We start from the raw sequence: 17,623 nt of genomic DNA, 5'->3' as shown, positions 1-17,623 counted from the left end.
TAAATACTTTTTTCTGTGTAAACTAACCTTACGAATCTATCATTATATGAAAAAAAGCTTCTAATACAAACTGAGCTAAATAAATTTTCGCTTCCTTAATTAAAGGTATAACAGAAAATAGTATATTTTTTCCATAAAGTCTACATTATTCTTAACACAACAGTATGGCGTACAATGTGTGCTTATGATAAAATTGGCATACAACTTCACTTTTCTGAACCAGAATCATTAACTTCAGGATTCATGATTTTGTTCAGGAAGGGATGCTATTTTTTCGCCTCAAATTATATTATTGTACAGAATCATATCATTTTTACGAAGACTACAAACTCCAGGTGATAACTTTCAAATTGTTTTTTTTTCTAAACCTTATAGACTGACAGTTCAGGATATGTAGATTGTCACTTTCCATCTACTTTGTGATTACAGTAATGAACCTGCGTATCAAACTGTGAAATCGTCCTGGTAGCTAATACTGTGTTTTCTGATCTAAATGGATAGTATGTTCGTACTGTTTAAGCATTGCTATAGCAAGCAGTAAAACTTTGGAGGGGAATGCAGTGTTTATAATGGATGCTTACTGAAGACTGAATGTCTGTTTTTCGACCTGTGTTATGGTTACTTTACCATGTATGCTAAAAAAAGATAATTTCTGGAGATAGCCTGCTGAATGAGATTCTAGTTCTTATTAAAATCAACCTGTTTGAATTGAGATGATTAATCTGTTTATATCTTGTGAACTAAATATCAAGTATTAGTTTCTTACTAATTTAGGTAGCTTCAGGTAACCTCCTTGAGAGAGAGAAAACTGTGTGCCCTGAAGCTTTATTGTGTGTTTGTCATCTTAGGATCGTATGACCTTTTAGGCAACAGATCCTCTCAATCTCATTAAATTGTGATGCATTAGGATCAGCGTACATCAGCAGCCCTTCCTCCAGATCATGCTTGAAATCCTTTTGTGTTTCAGCTGGTCCACTGCTAGTTTTTTTCCAGTTTTCAGAGGTCCTTCTTCCAACTATAGCAATATAATATTTGGGTTTCCTGTTTCTCAGGCTTATCTTGAAGAATTCCATCCATAGGAAAGGATATTTGACTACTATTTTTTAATTACTCCAAAGCGATCAGTGAAGAACTCAGATGGATTCTAAATAAAAATCTTCCCCCAAAATGAAAACAAATAAAAAAATCCTTTCCCATAGCAGATTCTATCCTACAGAAGTATCTCCAAATGGTCCAAAGCTATTAAAAAAAAAAATCCTCTTAATTAGAAAGAATTTCAGGGTAAAGATTGAAAGTTTCTCCTTTCATACAAAGGACTCTCAGTGAAGGAGCAATTGCCTCAGTAAGTTTTTTTTTTTAATTTTTTGAAAGGAGAAGAGGTTAATTTTTCATCAGCATAAGCTATAGAAGTTAATGCAAAAGAGGAATTATTGTCCCTTTAGCAAAGACCAAATAGAACTTTCCAGTACATTTTTGTGGGCTGTACCTTAGTGTTGCCCATAGATGGGCCATCTGTTGTGCGCTTGTGACATATGTGTATGTTTTGGCACTATCTTACCACTGATCTTTCTTACATAAACCACACACTGCAATGCACAAAATGTTTGTCATGAGCAGTGCTTCTGAAGTACTCATGATCTCTGTGTCAACCCTATCTCATAAGAGCACAGGATTTCTGCAGGCAACTGGAGTCAACATTTCTTTCATGTACTGAAACCTGTCAGGCACAGAACTCTACTGCTTATTCCTGCTTTCTTCTTAACCTGTGTGGTTGGCATCAGGATAGCATATGGTCAGTCAGTGAATGGGATGTTGCAGGGTTGGCAGAGAAATTCAAATAAGACCAGATTGTCTGGAGGGTGTTCAGTGAGAAAAGTGGCAGCGGAGGACAGTAAGAGTGGAGGAGTGGACAAAACAAGAAGAGTGTTGGCAAGGCAATTAGAAACATGGAAACGTGTGAAGGAGAAATAACTGTGAAAGAGCCTCATGGCTGGCAGATGTGTGGTCTGATGAAGTAAGGGGCTAGATGTAGCTCATGCTCTGAATTACCATACTTTTTTTTGTTTTTTTTCTTGTTCATTTGCTAGTATGTGTTTACTCAGTGTTCAGATGAGAAGATAGGGGTAGAAAACAGAGTAATAAGTAAATTGCTCTTTTTATATGAAGATTAAGAATTGTTTTTCAGATGCAGTGTATTTGTGGCAAAATTTTGTGTTGATCCGATCAAAGCCATGTTGGCTTTATTAACTTTCCTGTGTTCAAAATCTAACAAAACATTTTTTCATTTATTTTTCTGCTCCATTTCTCTTGCTGTCAAGGCATAGTGATTTTGTATTTGTGAAAATACTGAGTAGAAACAACCTTAATATTTTAGTTTTCTGCCTTCTCTCAGGGAGGAAGTCAGAGGTAGATACTACCTGTTACTACAAATCATAATACACTCTGTAACAGTTGTTTCAACAGCAGTACAGAATGAAGACAGGTGAAAATGTAAAAATCTGTTTTCTACTAGTCATTTAAAGACTTTTACTGTTCTCTATTAAATTCAGCTTTCCTAAGAATAATGGATTTTATTTGAAAATAATATGGAATGTACTATAAAAACTGTGAACTTTGAATGCACTGCATTTTCCTTGTTACTTTCCTTTTTCTTTAACCTTCTGTAAACTTTCTGAAGGACCGCCACTGCTCTACTACAGATGAAAAATTGTAGCAATGCCAGACATTGTCTTCTGTAACTTAGCTTTTAAGTCAGCTGGACTTGAGAGCAGGCTGTATGTACATGCCTCTCCATGCTGCTTTCTGATCAAATAATAAGACTTTTGAGCCTCTTTCAGTCCATCTTTGGCTTACTCAGAAATTCCATAAGGGGTTCCTGAGAAACATACCAACTTTTCCATGATTTATACAGGAAAAATGAGTTAAATTAAAGCTTTCTTAAATTTTTTCAAGTTCACAACTAATGGATCAAAAAAATATCAGAATTAAAATGCAATTATATATGTAAAGGGTCAAAATACATTTTCAAATAAGAACAATTTCTTAGAGCAAGATAATTTGTTTAAAGTACTGTTGAGATGAATATACCTACAGTCTGCATCTGCTTTTCATGCTCACTTTGATTTCAAATACTTTATACCTTAGAATTATTTTTCCATAATTTGGAAGCTAATCTTTTAAATATAATGTAAAACTATGCAGATTAAATGTTCTAATAGTATTTGAATTTTGTTTCAGAGCAAAGTAGAAGAGATGATTTGGAAGCTTTAGGTCACATGTTTATGTATTTTCTAAGAGGAAGCCTTCCGTGGCAAGGTTTAAAGGTAGTGATTTTTTGTATCTTTATGCTATTTTCAGATCATCAGCTTTTCTTGCCATGATCTTTTTCTTTTTCAAAGTTTGTCTGCAAACCGTATAACTTAAGAAGCTTGTTTTGTTTTTGTGTCATAGGCTGATACATTAAAAGAACGTTACCAGAAAATTGGAGACACAAAACGAGCAACCCCCATAGAAGTGCTGTGTGAAAACTTCCCAGGTGATGTCTACTGTTAATAAAAATGTTATGTATTGAGTTAGAAAACGAAACTGTCATAGATAGTTGTTTAATATCTGGTTTAAACAATAATAAAATAATGCTTCCAAATACGTGTATTATGTACTATGGTAATAGATGCAAGAATTATCCTTTGACAGAGCAGTAAGCTAATGCTGGTGTTCCTCAAAGACAGATTCTTCTAAAGGAAACATTAAAAAAAATTGATACATATTCTTACAGTTATCAACTAGTCTACACACGTGTCTTCACACATAAAGTTTTGCGAGCCTTTTCAGCTCAAATCTGATATCCTATCACTTTTTAAAACAAGCTGCATTAGGAACACCTTGAAATAATATTAAACATAGCTTGCAATTAGTTTCAGGTGTGACTTCTTTTTCTCCTTAAGTGCACAGAGAATCAATGAGGTATTGGAAAATTGGAGAGTAGCAAATATGACACTTTAAAAAGTTGGACTAATCAGCTTGGGACAGGGGACGCACCACCATGACATGGACACAATTTTGCCAAAATAAAAATAAACACCTTGCAAAGTAATCACAGTACCAATGGATTTGCTGAGAATAGCTCAAGACAAACTGATTTGATTTCCTCTTATGAAAGGAAGTCCTGTCCACAGCAGGCCTTGTGGACAGGAGGCAGATGTTTTATGTCATGAAATCTTAGTACTTATGCTTTCGACCTTCTTTTTAAATATCTTCACAAGTCATCTTAAAAGTATAATTAAGAGGAATCTTCTATGGGAAGAAGAGTGTAAAACAATTTGAAGTAGTTAAGTACATTGTTGCCACATTTGAAACATTTCAGGTATTCCACAGCGATCTCTGCTGGATCTGTTCAGTATTTTTGAGTGCCTTGTATAATTGAGAATGTATATTAAACTTGCAAATGATAAGTTTGAAGTTAGTAAGCTGGACAGTGGGGTTAGAATGAAAGCATCCTGACACAAATACAGTCTTAAAAATATAAGGTACAGTTCAATAAAACATATTCAAGGCAGTCTATGAAGATAGGATCAAATCCAAATTAAGAATTATTGGGTATGGAAAAGTTCCTTAGGTAATGACTCAAAGTCAGTCAGTCACAAAGTAAATGCAAGTGAACAGTGTCATGGTGCTACATCTTTAAAAACAAACAAACAACCCCCCCCATACCAAATTGGATTATGTAAACAGGATAGCCTGAAAGACACATGATTTGCCATTTCTACTCTACTTGATTCTGTAAAGCCTCAGCTGAAGCAGTATGATCAATTTTGGGGACTGTACTTCAAGAAAACGTATCCCATTATAAGGGTATCTTACAAAGAAATGTGAGTGCTTATGTGCCATATTTGCTAGACCGATCACCAAAGACTGAAGGAATGAAGATTGGTTTAGTCAAGATTGTGAGGGAAAGAAGTTCTCATGTACCTTTTGGCTGCTACAAATGTGAAAGGAATCAGTTTGCTATACCCACAGCAGCTAGGACAAAGTAATGGATGTAATCCAAAATGGTTAAGTTTAGACTTGAACTCCTGTGTTTCAAATATAGTGAAGAGCATGAAGGGATCACCATTGCCAAGGAGACTATGGAGCTTCTTTCACTGGAGTTCTGTGAAAAAAAACCAGACAGAAAGGCTTTAAGTGATTTGGTATGGGACAGGGTGGTATACTAGATGGCCTTTTGAAGTTTTTTCCAACCCTGTGGTAAAAATTACTCTATTATCAATTTTTCATAAGTTTTTCATGTCATTTTTTCCTGTGTATTAAAAAACATAGTAAAATTGAGTGAAATTCACTTTTGTTACAGAATTAGGAGCAGGTGGCTGAACATAAGTTTGGTAAATTGACAAAAGTTTATATGTGGGGAAAAAAACCTGTTCTGGAATATAAATCATCTGCATCCAGTAATGCATGCATGTCTTGCATGTTGATTTTTATGTGTAGTTGCTAAAATCCTTTAAATATCTAATTTAAGATCTATATGGTGCAATTCCTGGAAATAATTATGCATGAGTAGCTCCGTATTTCTAGTGGACTGTTTCCACCAAATCTAATCAAGTACATGCTTGCTGACAGGATTGGATCTGAAAAATGGAATAGGGAAGAGATACTTGACCTTGGAGGGCACAAAAGATAAACTTCTTTGATAGTACATATGTACATTTTCATAGTAAATGTAGTCTTGTATGTGGAAGTTTTTGCATGTCAGATATCCAGGGATTTATACCTTTTCCTGTCCTTCGTGTCACTTGAGACATAGAATGGAATGAGAAGTACATCCATCATCATTTTAATTCTTTTTAGTCAGCCTGCAGACTGAGCTAGCTGACTGATGTTCCATGAGGCAAGAACACTGTAGTATCAGTGAAAGATACTTTGGTCTTTGTCACACTTATCTTTTTCATCCCCTGTTCCGTGGAATTGTACTGTCTTTGAATGTGCAACACTACTGCTGTTTCAAGCCTTTTATAAAATATGCACAAGGATTTAAACTCTGGAGTTTGTGTTTCAAATGCATGATAAGGGTGGTATTTGATTTTTGGAGTCAGCCAGTTGTAACAGATTCAGCTGCATTAAATGGCTGAGTTCCAGCCTTCGTACCTCTAAAGACATGTCTTGCATGCTTTGGTTTCCGGTTTACATTGGGAAAATACTGTTAAAGAGGTCCCTCGCAATGTGTCGACCTTTCTCTTCACCTTCTTCAAATACTGATCTCCTCAGCTGGTATTGCTGACGACTCTTGCTCATCTGCTGAGCTGGACCTTAGGTGCCAAGGAATTCTTCCTATCCACTGTTCCATGTACTTGTGCCTAAAACATAGCACTTAATACTCTATTTTTGCCTGAACTGAGTAATTTAGGATGTTTCAGCACCATTGTCCTGTTGTGCATTTGTGACAGCACCACCCTGATGCTACTTCGTGACTTTTTATTATCAAGCTGGTCTCAAACCTTCACTTCTCACTCTTTCTACCCCACTACCTTTGAAAGAGTTTAACTTAGCATAGCTCAGTCTTAGCACTGCCTCTGCAGTTCTCAGCCATCCTCTGTCAGAAGATGGTCTTCTTACAGGACCTTCTTTGTACCATAATATGTCAGCTTCTCCAGACTTAGTGGAATGAGATGTGTGGGTCAGGGTGAGTGTGCAGTGATACTGTTGTCCTGCTTATGACATATGTACCTCTTCAGAGGATCAGTGAGTGCTGGTGGCATCTACTTTTAACATTAGTTGTCCTGTGACTTTCTGGTCTTAGATAGGTGCCTTCTCTTGTACTTTGGGACCATGTGAACAGCCTTTTTGGCATGAGAGTGAGGAGTCATTGCTTTTCTCATAACAGCTGTCCAGTGGGTGGTTTCCCACTCTTTCATGAGCTACAAAGTTTCCTAAACAAGTTAGATTTCAAGAGCTCTGTCCACCTGGAAATAATGTCCCAGGACTCAGGTCAAGTGCTTCACCTGGTCCACATCAGATTGTAAGAAGTTGTTGCAGTATTCTATTCCAAACTACTGCGGTGTGATTTTTTTTTTTTTTCTTCTTTCTGTAACAGGAAGATGTAGATGGATGCAGTCTGAATGAACCAAAATTTCAGTATGGTTAGGTTGTTGCTCTCTTCAGTCTTCCAGTACTTTACTTCTTTCTTATAATACCTGCTGGAGTGGAAGGACTTGTAGGACTTCGTCTTTTGTGAAAGCTTGTTAACATTTATCTTGTCTCACCATCTGCTGTTTTCTCAGACTGTTGTATTTCCACATGTCCCTAATTTGACTTGATTCTTGATGGAGTTACTTCAAATGTAGTCACATGTCTGAGGAGTTTCTCAGTGGGATTTGGAGCTTGTGCGTCAGATGTTCATGGGTCCTCCCTTTCAGCCCTTGGGTTCTTGTAGTCTTCTGTCCATAAGGGTGCTTGTTCCTTACAGTTATTGTCTCAGAAGCTTTTCATGGCTTAAACTCATTATCAGGAATGGGACTTCTGTATGCTCTACTCACTTGCCAAGAGATTTGTGCTGGAACTCTTGTCTTAACTAGAAGCTTCTGGCCGCTAGTGCTCAGTCTGTATGTCATACCCTTTAATGACTAGGAAAGCTCTTTCCTTTTATCTTTACAGGTCCAGGCCCTTTCAGAAATCTCCCTGGTTGTCTCCACTACTGGGAGAATCTTATAATTTCGATGTAATGCCTTCCCAAACGAATCTCTATTTGTTTGTTGACAGCGATCAGGTATTTAAACAGCGATATTAAGCTGACACTGGTCAGAAGTTATTCTACAAGAGCCCAGGTAACCTTAGTACTTCTGTGCAGTGTTTCTGTTCAGGATATGTACCAGTTCTGCTCAATACCTTTATGTAACATGATGCCTGAAACATTCAGTGCTGTTGCACTTCCATAGTCATACTACAGTTGCAGCTCAACGGACCCTAAACCAGGTGGTTTTTGTCAGGACAATTGGAGTTGCCCGCTTTAGAACATACATGTGGATCTTCTCTTAAAGGAAGGAAGGTTACGTTCCAGTAACAGGTGTTCTTTGAGACATATTCCGCCTTATACATTCATAATACCCCCTTCTTTACCTTTCCTTAGGCTTGTCTTTGTACAATTAATTGAAAAAACAAAAATAAAAATTGAGAAGTAGAGGCATTTATCTCCCCACTTTTTTGGCACACTGCATCAGGATTGGAAGGTTGGATGGAAGATCTCTATAGGTAATGTAAAGGGAAAATTAATGGGGGGTGACGTGGTAGGATATGTTTAGAATATAGCAGTATATCTTGAAGGATATTATTACTGTTATGTAACTTTTCTTCCTGGTAATTTACAGATTCATTGTGAACAACTGCTCAGGTTTTATGGTGAAGAGGTAGAATGCTTTAATATGTAATAAGTACTGGTTTTTGAGTGCCAATAAAACAAGTAGGCAATTATGTATATTTCTTATTTATATAGAGGAAATGGCTACATACCTACATTATGTAAGAAGCCTAGATTTTTTTGAAAAGCCGGACTATGACTACTTAAGAAAGCTTTTCACAGACTTACTTGATCGGAAAGGCTATATATTTGATTATGAATATGACTGGATTGGCAAACAGTTGGTGAGTACAATTAAGTTATTAGTAATATACTGGGGTTTTTTGTGTGATCAGTTTTGAGCCACTGTTAGTTTCAGAACTAACATGTGCATCTTATGGCTGCTATTTGTTGTGAACAGCTGCTATGACAAACCAATTTTCAGATGCATTTTCAAACATTACCTTTTGGCTCGAGATATTTCATACTGAGTCTCTTTCCAAACATGTACTCTTAATATTAAAGTAAATCTCTGTTCAATCCAAAATGAGGCTGTAAGTATACAGACGGTTTTGAGTTGAAGAAGGCATTTAAAACTTTGCAGGTGATCGTCATTATTGCATGTATTTTCTTGCTTTGGGGACTTTCTTACTCCCAGTATTTTTAAAATGTAGAGCAATCACTTCCCTGCATCTGAGTTATACTCCAGTTATTTAAGTTTGTTATGAAGAAACTGTCTATATGCATTATTCTAATGAAATATGATGCAGAATATCAGTTTCCATCACAGCACATCTAAAGTTACAGAAAATACTGTGTTTATGTTCTTTAAAGAAAGGGTAGAAGATGAATTTTTCAGCATCTCAAATTTTTCATTGCTTCTTTTTAATAAGTAGGGAAGGGATAGTGTGTGTTGGACAATATCAGATTATACATTTTACCCTTAAGTTCTATATGTCACTCTCTGAAAGAATCATAGTATTTTATTGCTAAATCTTTTTTCAGTGTTTAGCATTAGAAATTACTTTAAGCCTTTCTTCAGGCTTTCATCAGAATGTCCTAACTGCTAACTGCAGAAAGTATCAGCCTGAAGTCTTTCAGAAAATTAGTGTCTCATAATACTTAGAATTGCTACTTCATTGAATTGTTTAAGTCTTGGTTTGCCTTTTTTTCTCTTTGATATCAATAAATATCTAGTGAAGCTTTTGCTTTAATTTGATGATTTTGGGTTATGGGAAACTGTCAGATTTAAAGATTAATTTCTACTACAGACCAATAACTCCTGGCAAGACTTAAAAATTTATTTTTTTTACTAGTTGCTACATATTATTTGTATTTGTAGCCTACTCCAGTGGGTTCAATACATTCAGACCCTGCATTGTCTTCAAACAGAGAAGCATATCAGCACAGAGATAAAATGCAACAATCCAAAAATCAGGTAAACAGCTTATATAAGATTATCAGCATTACTTCGCCTTTTGTCTAATGATCTGTGCTATGTTGTTGCTTTTATTATAACTCCAAAATAAAATACACTCCAGGTTTTCTTTGTTTTTTCTTCAATTTAAGTATATCCTTGTTAATGCATTACTACATCTGTAGACCTTAAAATGTCCTAAAAGGTTGCTTGTTTTATGCTATGATATAACATAGCTTATATCAGTAGTGAATTTTCTCTCTGCTGATACTTCTTTAAATTTTTTTTAGTTCTCTTTTTTTAACCACTGTCTCTTCCCCATATGCTATATTGTCTATTTGGGTTCTAACATGTATGTATAGCATTTTCACTTTTGTTTTTTAAACCAGGATAATTACCAAGGTGGTAAAAACTTTAGGAATTTAGACCTGTGTCCATTTACCTAAGCTAAGTTACAAGGTTGTGTTGGTGGACTTTGTTTCTTACTAGGAATTTTGAGGTTTAGCTACTTTACTTCTCTATGAAAATGTACGTGTAGGCATATAGGAATTGAGTATGTAGTGCTTCTGTGCTTTTAAAAAATAATATGTAATAATTAAAGAATGAATTGTTCATTTTTTGAATTTTTCTTATTTTTGCATATATTCCTAATGCATTCAAAAATGATAGTCAACAGACCATAGGGCAGCTTGGGACTCACAGCAAGCCAATCCACATCATTTGAGGGCTCACCTAGCAGCTGACAGACATGGTGGCTCAGTACAGGTATATTCTGCTTTGCGTGATCATTTTGCATTACATAATACTAGTTTCCTGTAGTGCCTCACATGATTTCTGTTTTCACATTAAGTTCACTTTCCAGTAATGTTCAGAATGTTCCTATTAATCCCTACTTCACAGTTGCCAAACTGAAATTAAAACAGTTGCAGAAAACTATGGATGATCTTCTATGTGGAATTTCTGCTACATGTTTCTTAGTGAAAGCCTAAAACAATGAAACTCTCTCTCTTTTTGAGGGAATATACACTTAACATCAGTGTAAACAACTGAAGTTTAGACTTTCAATGTGTTATTTAGTTGTATTAGCAACTAAAGCAATATTGACTGAATTCAGTGTTGTTCAAGTCATGGTTTATGTTCCTTAAGCAAACTTCAAATGAAATTGTTAAGTAGTGATTTTTGTTTAAACTTTACGACTTTTGTTCAAACAATAGTTGACTAAAAGAATGTTTCCCAGGGCAGTACTTCACACTTATCAGTAGAAAAATGAGTAGAACCCAACAATTTTTCCTTTATTATTAGTTTATTTCATCTTCAAGGAGCTTTTTTCCTGGTTTGCTCTTAATTTTACTTTTCAGCTTTCACTTTTCGGTGGATATATTTAGTGGCAAGATCATTGGGAAAAAATGTAAAAAAATCTACATTTAATACAGAAGGATTCAAAATGCCAGCTGCAAAGTCTATATGAGGTTTCGAGTTTTCAGTCTAAAATGAAAATAATTTAGCTTTGTAAAGTGTTATCTGGGGGGAAAAAATATTTTTTTTGTCTGCTGCATTTTTGATTTTGACTATCTAAGTTACATATATTTCTTTTGAAGTTTTGTTTTGGAAAAAATTTGTAAATGCCTGAAGAAAGAATGAGAAGTCCAGGGTAGAGAAAACAGTGCTGTGGTATCACCAGTGTGATAATTCTGTAACTTCTTTAAATACTTTGCAACTCAAACTCAATTCAAACTTAACATTCTCTAAGTTTTGTTGCTTTAGAAAGTACTGTTGTGTCATGTAAGAAAAACTAGTAGATGATAATTATCACTGTGTATCAGAAGTTTAAAAATTGTTCTATGCTTCTCAATAACAAATATTTTAAAAAATTTACCTGTATATTTAACTTGAATTACAAAAATTCTCTCAACATCAGTTTTAAAAGTAGTCACCTTTTAAGAACAGTATGGTAATGTGGAATCAAAATTGGATTTGAAATTGTATCTCCTCAAATCATTATATTTCTTATTTTTTGAATTTTATTTTTTAGGTTAGAAAAATACATATTTAACTTGTTAAATTCCAGTTAGTAGAACTTTCAAATTGTATATAGTATCACTCTGTTGGCTATCGCAGCACATAAGAAACTTTTTATTCTTTCTCAGGTAAAATGTAACAACTGCAAGAGATTTCATTCCACTGTAATATGCATTACATACCCTTTGGTGCCAGGGAGAACATTTTCCAGGAGATACCAGTAGTACACCTTTCTGTTAATATAATGTTCTTCCCTTTTTTTTTTTTTTTTTTTCCTCCAAAGGGTATAGGCATTCTGAGTTCAGATCACTTAGATCAGTTAGAACTAAACAGTTGCCTTGTAAAAAGAGCAGTGTGGAAAACTGCAGCCATTTGGTCTGTGTCTTTGAAGATCAAGTGTTGTACAGAAGGGTATTTTCAAGCCAGCTTAATTGGGTTGCTTTTTAATATGGAATGGTCATGCTTCCTCATTAAAAGCACTTGTAAAACTACCTAACATCTTCAGTTTTGTTTTGAAGTTTGAGCCCTTGACTGTTGTCAAATACCCCTTTGTTGTAGTGATACTAACTGAATCATGCTATTAAGTTGGATGATTAGCTAGATAGGTTAGCTGGATTCCTAATTGCTCCCAAGGAGACAAGTTCTAAAAGTGCTATAGATGATTGCTCAAGGGAGAGTCGAGTCTGAGGTATGAAACATAACATTTATTTTTTCTGTGATATTAGCAAGTCATTGCTCATCTTTGAGATCAGTTTTATGCTGAATTATCTGTTTTTCTGCAAGATATAAAAATCTGGCAGATAATTTTATTTTAAAGTGACAGTGGAATGTTTTTTATGTCACTGCTATTAGTCATCTGTAATACTACTGCTGATGTCATCTCTGAGATCCTTTTGTAGAAGACTTAAAATGTGTTAGTGATTCTTCACTGTGACATATTAAATTCAGGTGAGCTGAATGTTGGTATGTGTGTATTTGTATGTTAGTATATATTTTTATGCTCTTAATAATGATGTTCAAGGGGGAAACATTCAGGTCCTAAATGGTCTTTTCACTAATAGTAATCATTCTGGGTTTTGTATTAAGTTATCCCAGACTCTCTACGCCCATGTTAGAGATACACCAATGTGCTTAATCATGTCTAATTTTACTTTGTAGCATCAGTTCATGTTTAAAGTTCTAATACTATTAGTAAATTGAGTTGTAAAGGGAAGACATCTAGAAACAGTTCACATCCCTTCTTCTGCTTATCTCTATTTTTAATAAGATAAAAAAGCTGTAGTGTGGCAGTCCACCTTTCTAGTTTGTGTAGCCTTACTAATGAGAGTAACTTGTACTTCCAGCAATTCATTCAGCAACTTCCTGTGTCTTTATTTTTATGTTTGCCTCATTTCCAAAAATGTCAGTTTTACAACACTGAATTGTTTCCTTTTCTGCATGAACTGCAAACTGGTTATGAACTCATAAAGACCGTACTAATCTAATCTGTTCATTAGTTTTTTTTATCACTTGCTAGCTAGTCTCCTTCCTCTTATCCATTCTCTTTCTGTTTTCCCATTTGGAAATTCTTTAAAAGCAGGTTACATTAAAAGATCAGGTTTAAAGAGTTCCCAGTGAAGTGCCATAGGACTTGAAAGGTGCTTAGGAACTGCTTGAAAGGTTAGATATTTGATGTAAGTAGTTTTGAGTTGCAAGACAACTCTCCATCAAGAAGTCAAGATAGCAATGTATTAGATGAAACAAATCAATTTCCCTAAGCTTTTGTGAATTAAAAAGATAGTGTGAATTTTTTCTGTTCTTTTAAGTGGAAGCTTTTTGAAAGTAAAATACAGCATTCTGTAATATCACTAAAAAATTGCTTAGGCATGAAGGCTGGCTTTATATTTTGAAGAGTGGAGAATTCAGTTACTTGAGATTGGTTATGAAATGAAGGATTATTTTCTATGTCTCTTTCAAATTTCTGCAATTCCTTGTTGTGATTATAAGCAGGAAAATGAGCAAAATTTATTTTATGAGAGACTTTCTGACTGATTTTTGAACATGGCAAGTAAAAGATTAGTTTACATACCAATCCAAAGCAAAGCATGGGGCTAGCCTTAAGATTTATTGTTACCATTTGGAATACTGGTATTCAGGCTTAACTTTGTCTTATTATAACTGGCCCTTATCAAGCTTCTAGAGGACCATATGTCTAAGAAACTAATCTTATCCACAATTAATATATCTCATTATTAGGTAGTGGGTCTAGTACTTAAGTTTGTTTGCCTTATGGCTTAGAGGGTAGCAAGAAACAGCCAATGTGATGCATATGCTTCTTTATATATATGCTCTTCAAATTAAACTTTTAAAGAACTGATTAAATTTGAAGGAACTAAATTTAAACCAAGATAAGATCTGTTATCAAAATGCTTGAAGTTGTTTTAGATTTTCAGTTTAGTGGTTAATCCCCAACATGTATATAGGTGAGTAGCTTAGGTTAATCTTCAACATTGAAACACTTCTAATTTGAAATTTATTTTAAAATATTAGTTTTCAGAAACCTAATTCTGTGACTACTCATGGAAAAATGTTCATGTACTTCTTGTTAACAGAATTTTTAGGTGCAAAAATATAACTTGAATATCCACATTTTTTCACTACAATTGTATACAAATCTATTAAGAAATGAATTGTGCCTCCCATCTTTCATCAGGCTACTGAGGAAATCCAGTTCAACTGCAGTCATAAGTAGAGAAATGAAAAGTTTCTCTTTAAGCACTATTAGTTTTGTGTATTGGCTCTTCTCTCTCCTTTCATAAAATTTTAGCTTTTTATGTGGATCCACTATGATGAATCTTCTTTGTGCCATATTTGTGGTACATCCTCGCTACAGCATTTGGTGTACCCCAACTTCAGTGCATATGCTGTCTTCCAGGTGACTGATTCTTGTTCAATTTTGTTATATTCCCATATCTTCCTGTGTAAGTTGTGCTGATTTTTGAGATGATTGGCATGTAGTCTGAGAGAGAAAAGTCTAATGGTTGGTCTACCTTAAGCCCATATGCTCCAGGATCAGGACTGTACAAGTGTTAAAACTGCTTCATTTACTCTGCATTATCTGTCTTTTACCAAATGCAATTTTGATCAGATTGCAAAATATTTTACTGATGTCACAGGGAATTAACTTTTGGTGCTCTAGGTTATTTCATCAAGGTATGGAACTTATGACTGTAAGATCATACAGTTGTAGCCTTACTGATACTGGAACTGAAGCACTCCTGCCTATCTCTTGTGCTCCTTTAAATGATTCTTTGTTGTTTAATTTTTTTTTTAAGGTATATATTTTGCTCTGTTGCAGGTGTATTAATTGTTGGTTCTTCATCTTACTGAGACCATTCCTAGAGCTGTTTTCAGCAGTAGTAGACTAGAGTGAAACTCGGGGCGTTTGTGATTCTGGAGAAGCATGACTGATGCTGTTTTTCAGAGTACCAATACCCTTTGGTTCACTTATGCTTTCAGAGGTCACAACTCTTCCCGGAAACGTGAAGTTCATTTTCCTACCATCTAAACTAAGCCATGCAACAGGCAGTTTTACTTGGTTGTATTTGGTTGTGTATTTGGTGGATGTGTCTGCTGTATGCATATGGCAAGGACTGAGGTCTCTTTCTCCTTGATCTCTATCTCTTTGGTAGAGATCAACCACAGTGAGGCAGGACAGTCTTCTGCTATCTGCTGCGAAGGTTTCTACAAAGTTTGTGTCAAAGTTTCTTACAGAAACTTTCTTAAATTAATAAAAAAGCACCTTAGGACAAATGCTGTCTTCAGAATAAAGACTTCTCCCACTGAAGGAAACCACTGTCAAAAAATCTTATTCAGTTTTGAAGTCAGTTTGAGGTATTTCAATAAAAGAATCCCTGAACAGGTTATTACAGCTTCTCTGCTTCCTTTTTAATAGGCATATAAATGTGTTGGGAAACTGTGAAATAAGCTTTGTTCTTTGTTACCATATGGCAGTGCATTGACCCAAGCAGAAGTTTGTTATTGCTCCTTTAAAGCTAAAGTCAGCTTAGATTAGTGTGACTAATTGTGATTTAAAACAAAACAAACCTGTCATAAACTAGGAGGTTTTTTGTTTTTATGAGTTGCTCAAATCTTGCAGGTGTTCTTTTAACTATTGCCAGAAGAGGCTCTGAAGAAACCAAAGAGAGTTGTTGACAAAGGCTGATAGGAACCCTGAGTCTCGAACCAGAGAGTAGCAAACCTTTTTTTGCTGATCTGCCTGCCTTTCCAAAATAGGCTTTCTCTAGCTGTGTTAAAAATGTGCTTAGATACAGTTTTGTTCCAATCAAAATGTTTTCACTTTCTCCTGGCTTTTTTATACATCAGAAGGGAATGATGGATTTTTTCAACCTATTGTTGAAAAATAATATTCAAAACTAGATTATTAATATAGGAAGGATTTTTAGGTATCTACTTCCATGAGGGTGGTGAGGCACTGGAACAGGTTGCCAGGGAAGTTGTGGATGCCCCATCCCTGGAAGTGTTGAAAGCCAGGTTGGATGGAGCTTTGAGCAACCTGGTCTAGTGGAAGGTGTCCCTGTCCATAGTCAGAGGGATTGGAACTAGTTGATCTTTAAGGTCTCTTCCAACCCAAACCATTTTATGATTCTATGTTTTCCAGTTCAAATGAAGCATGTGTACATGCTTGAGTTTGATCCCTTTTGTTTTTTTTTGAACCTGCTGTCCAAGAAGATAGAGGGTGAATCATTGAACAGGCACTCCTGGGAAAGAAGCATGAAGGAGAATGCCATGTGAAAGCTCCATAGATGCTAGAACTGGACAATGTGTTGATATTTGAGTAAAAGTCATAAATATTTTCATTTGCTTTTTGTAGGAAAAGAGAAGAAAACAGGAGTTCTTGCAAATACCTGTGCAAAGTGTCACAGTCAGGAATGCTAAGGTGTATGAGCTTGCTTCCAATCCAGAAAGGGGTATATACCTGTCTTGTTTCTTGATGTACCCTACCCTGATGGCAAAGACTTCTGTTTCTGATCAACCTATGTTACTAAACCTTGAGCACAGGTTTGAGGATCTCTTCAGTGAAGTTCATTTTAAGTCTAGAACATGGAGCAGAAATCTTGAATGATTAAGACTGCAGGCGAGCTTGACTACAATCTTAATTGGGTGGCTTTGCTTTATATGGGTTAGTGCAGGCTGTAGTTGTGATTAGTTATATAGTTATGATTTGGATCCTTTGGATCCAAAGCTCATTTGGTGGACAAGTTGAGCAAATTTTTTTACCCTTGCATTTTCATGAATGATCCTGTCTTATTTAGCAAGTACTTCCCATGCAAACACCACCTGTTTCTGCTCTGTTTATCACTGTTACAACTGGATTATTTCACAGGAAGCAATGAAATTATCTGCACAGTAAGATGCCTGGTGAGATGGTTGGGATCATACTATTTCCCCTTACCAGTAAATATGGACAATGATGACCACAAAATCTAATCCAGGATGTTCAGTTTAAGATGCCTGACCCACTGTCTTATGATTTGTTAAAGTATGATTCCTACCTATTTCTGTCATTGAATGTTTTGTGCTTCTGCTATTCCCAATGATATGAAACAAAGCTTAAGCTACCTGGTTGAAACTCCACTGACTTACCTGTCATCACAGAAATAAATTCCTTCAGTTATATTGACCAAAATTTAACTAAATAGATTCTTGCAATTTCAGACATCTTTCCTTTTGTTTTATTATTGGGCTGCAGGGTTTTTTTGGCAGTGGTTCTTATTTTAGTGAAGCTCTAAAAAGAAGAAAACTCAGCCTGATGTAGGTGCATGGCATGGAAAACGGCTTAAGTTCAGCAAACTTCTGAA

The 17,623-nt window shown here is 35.4% G+C and overlaps 1 protein-coding gene across 8 annotated transcripts in view; it reads left to right on the top strand.

Annotated features, from left to right (window-relative positions):
- CSNK1G3 (casein kinase 1 gamma 3) overlaps positions 1-17,623 on the top strand; it is an 88,241-nt gene that overhangs the window by 63,198 nt on the left and 7,420 nt on the right. For 6 of the 8 annotated variants that reach the window (XM_075021821.1, XM_075021829.1, XM_075021822.1 and 3 more), the window contains 5 exons: positions 3,238-3,323; positions 3,451-3,535; positions 8,483-8,631; positions 9,669-9,764; positions 10,413-10,508. In XM_075021821.1, the coding sequence (XP_074877922.1) occupies positions 3,238-3,323; positions 3,451-3,535; positions 8,483-8,631; positions 9,669-9,764; positions 10,413-10,508 (512 nt within the window). The remainder of the gene's footprint in view (positions 1-3,237; positions 3,324-3,450; positions 3,536-8,482; positions 8,632-9,668; positions 9,765-10,412; positions 10,509-17,623) is intronic. The other 2 variants (XM_075021827.1, XM_075021826.1) reach the window with 1 other exon arrangement.

The sequence above is a fragment of the Buteo buteo genome, chromosome Z, assembly GCF_964188355.1.
Source record: "Buteo buteo chromosome Z, bButBut1.hap1.1, whole genome shotgun sequence".
Classification (NCBI taxonomy): Eukaryota; Metazoa; Chordata; class Aves; order Accipitriformes; family Accipitridae; genus Buteo; species Buteo buteo.
Note: the sequence above shows the minus strand (reverse complement) of the source record. Positions and strands in the feature narration are given on the sequence as shown.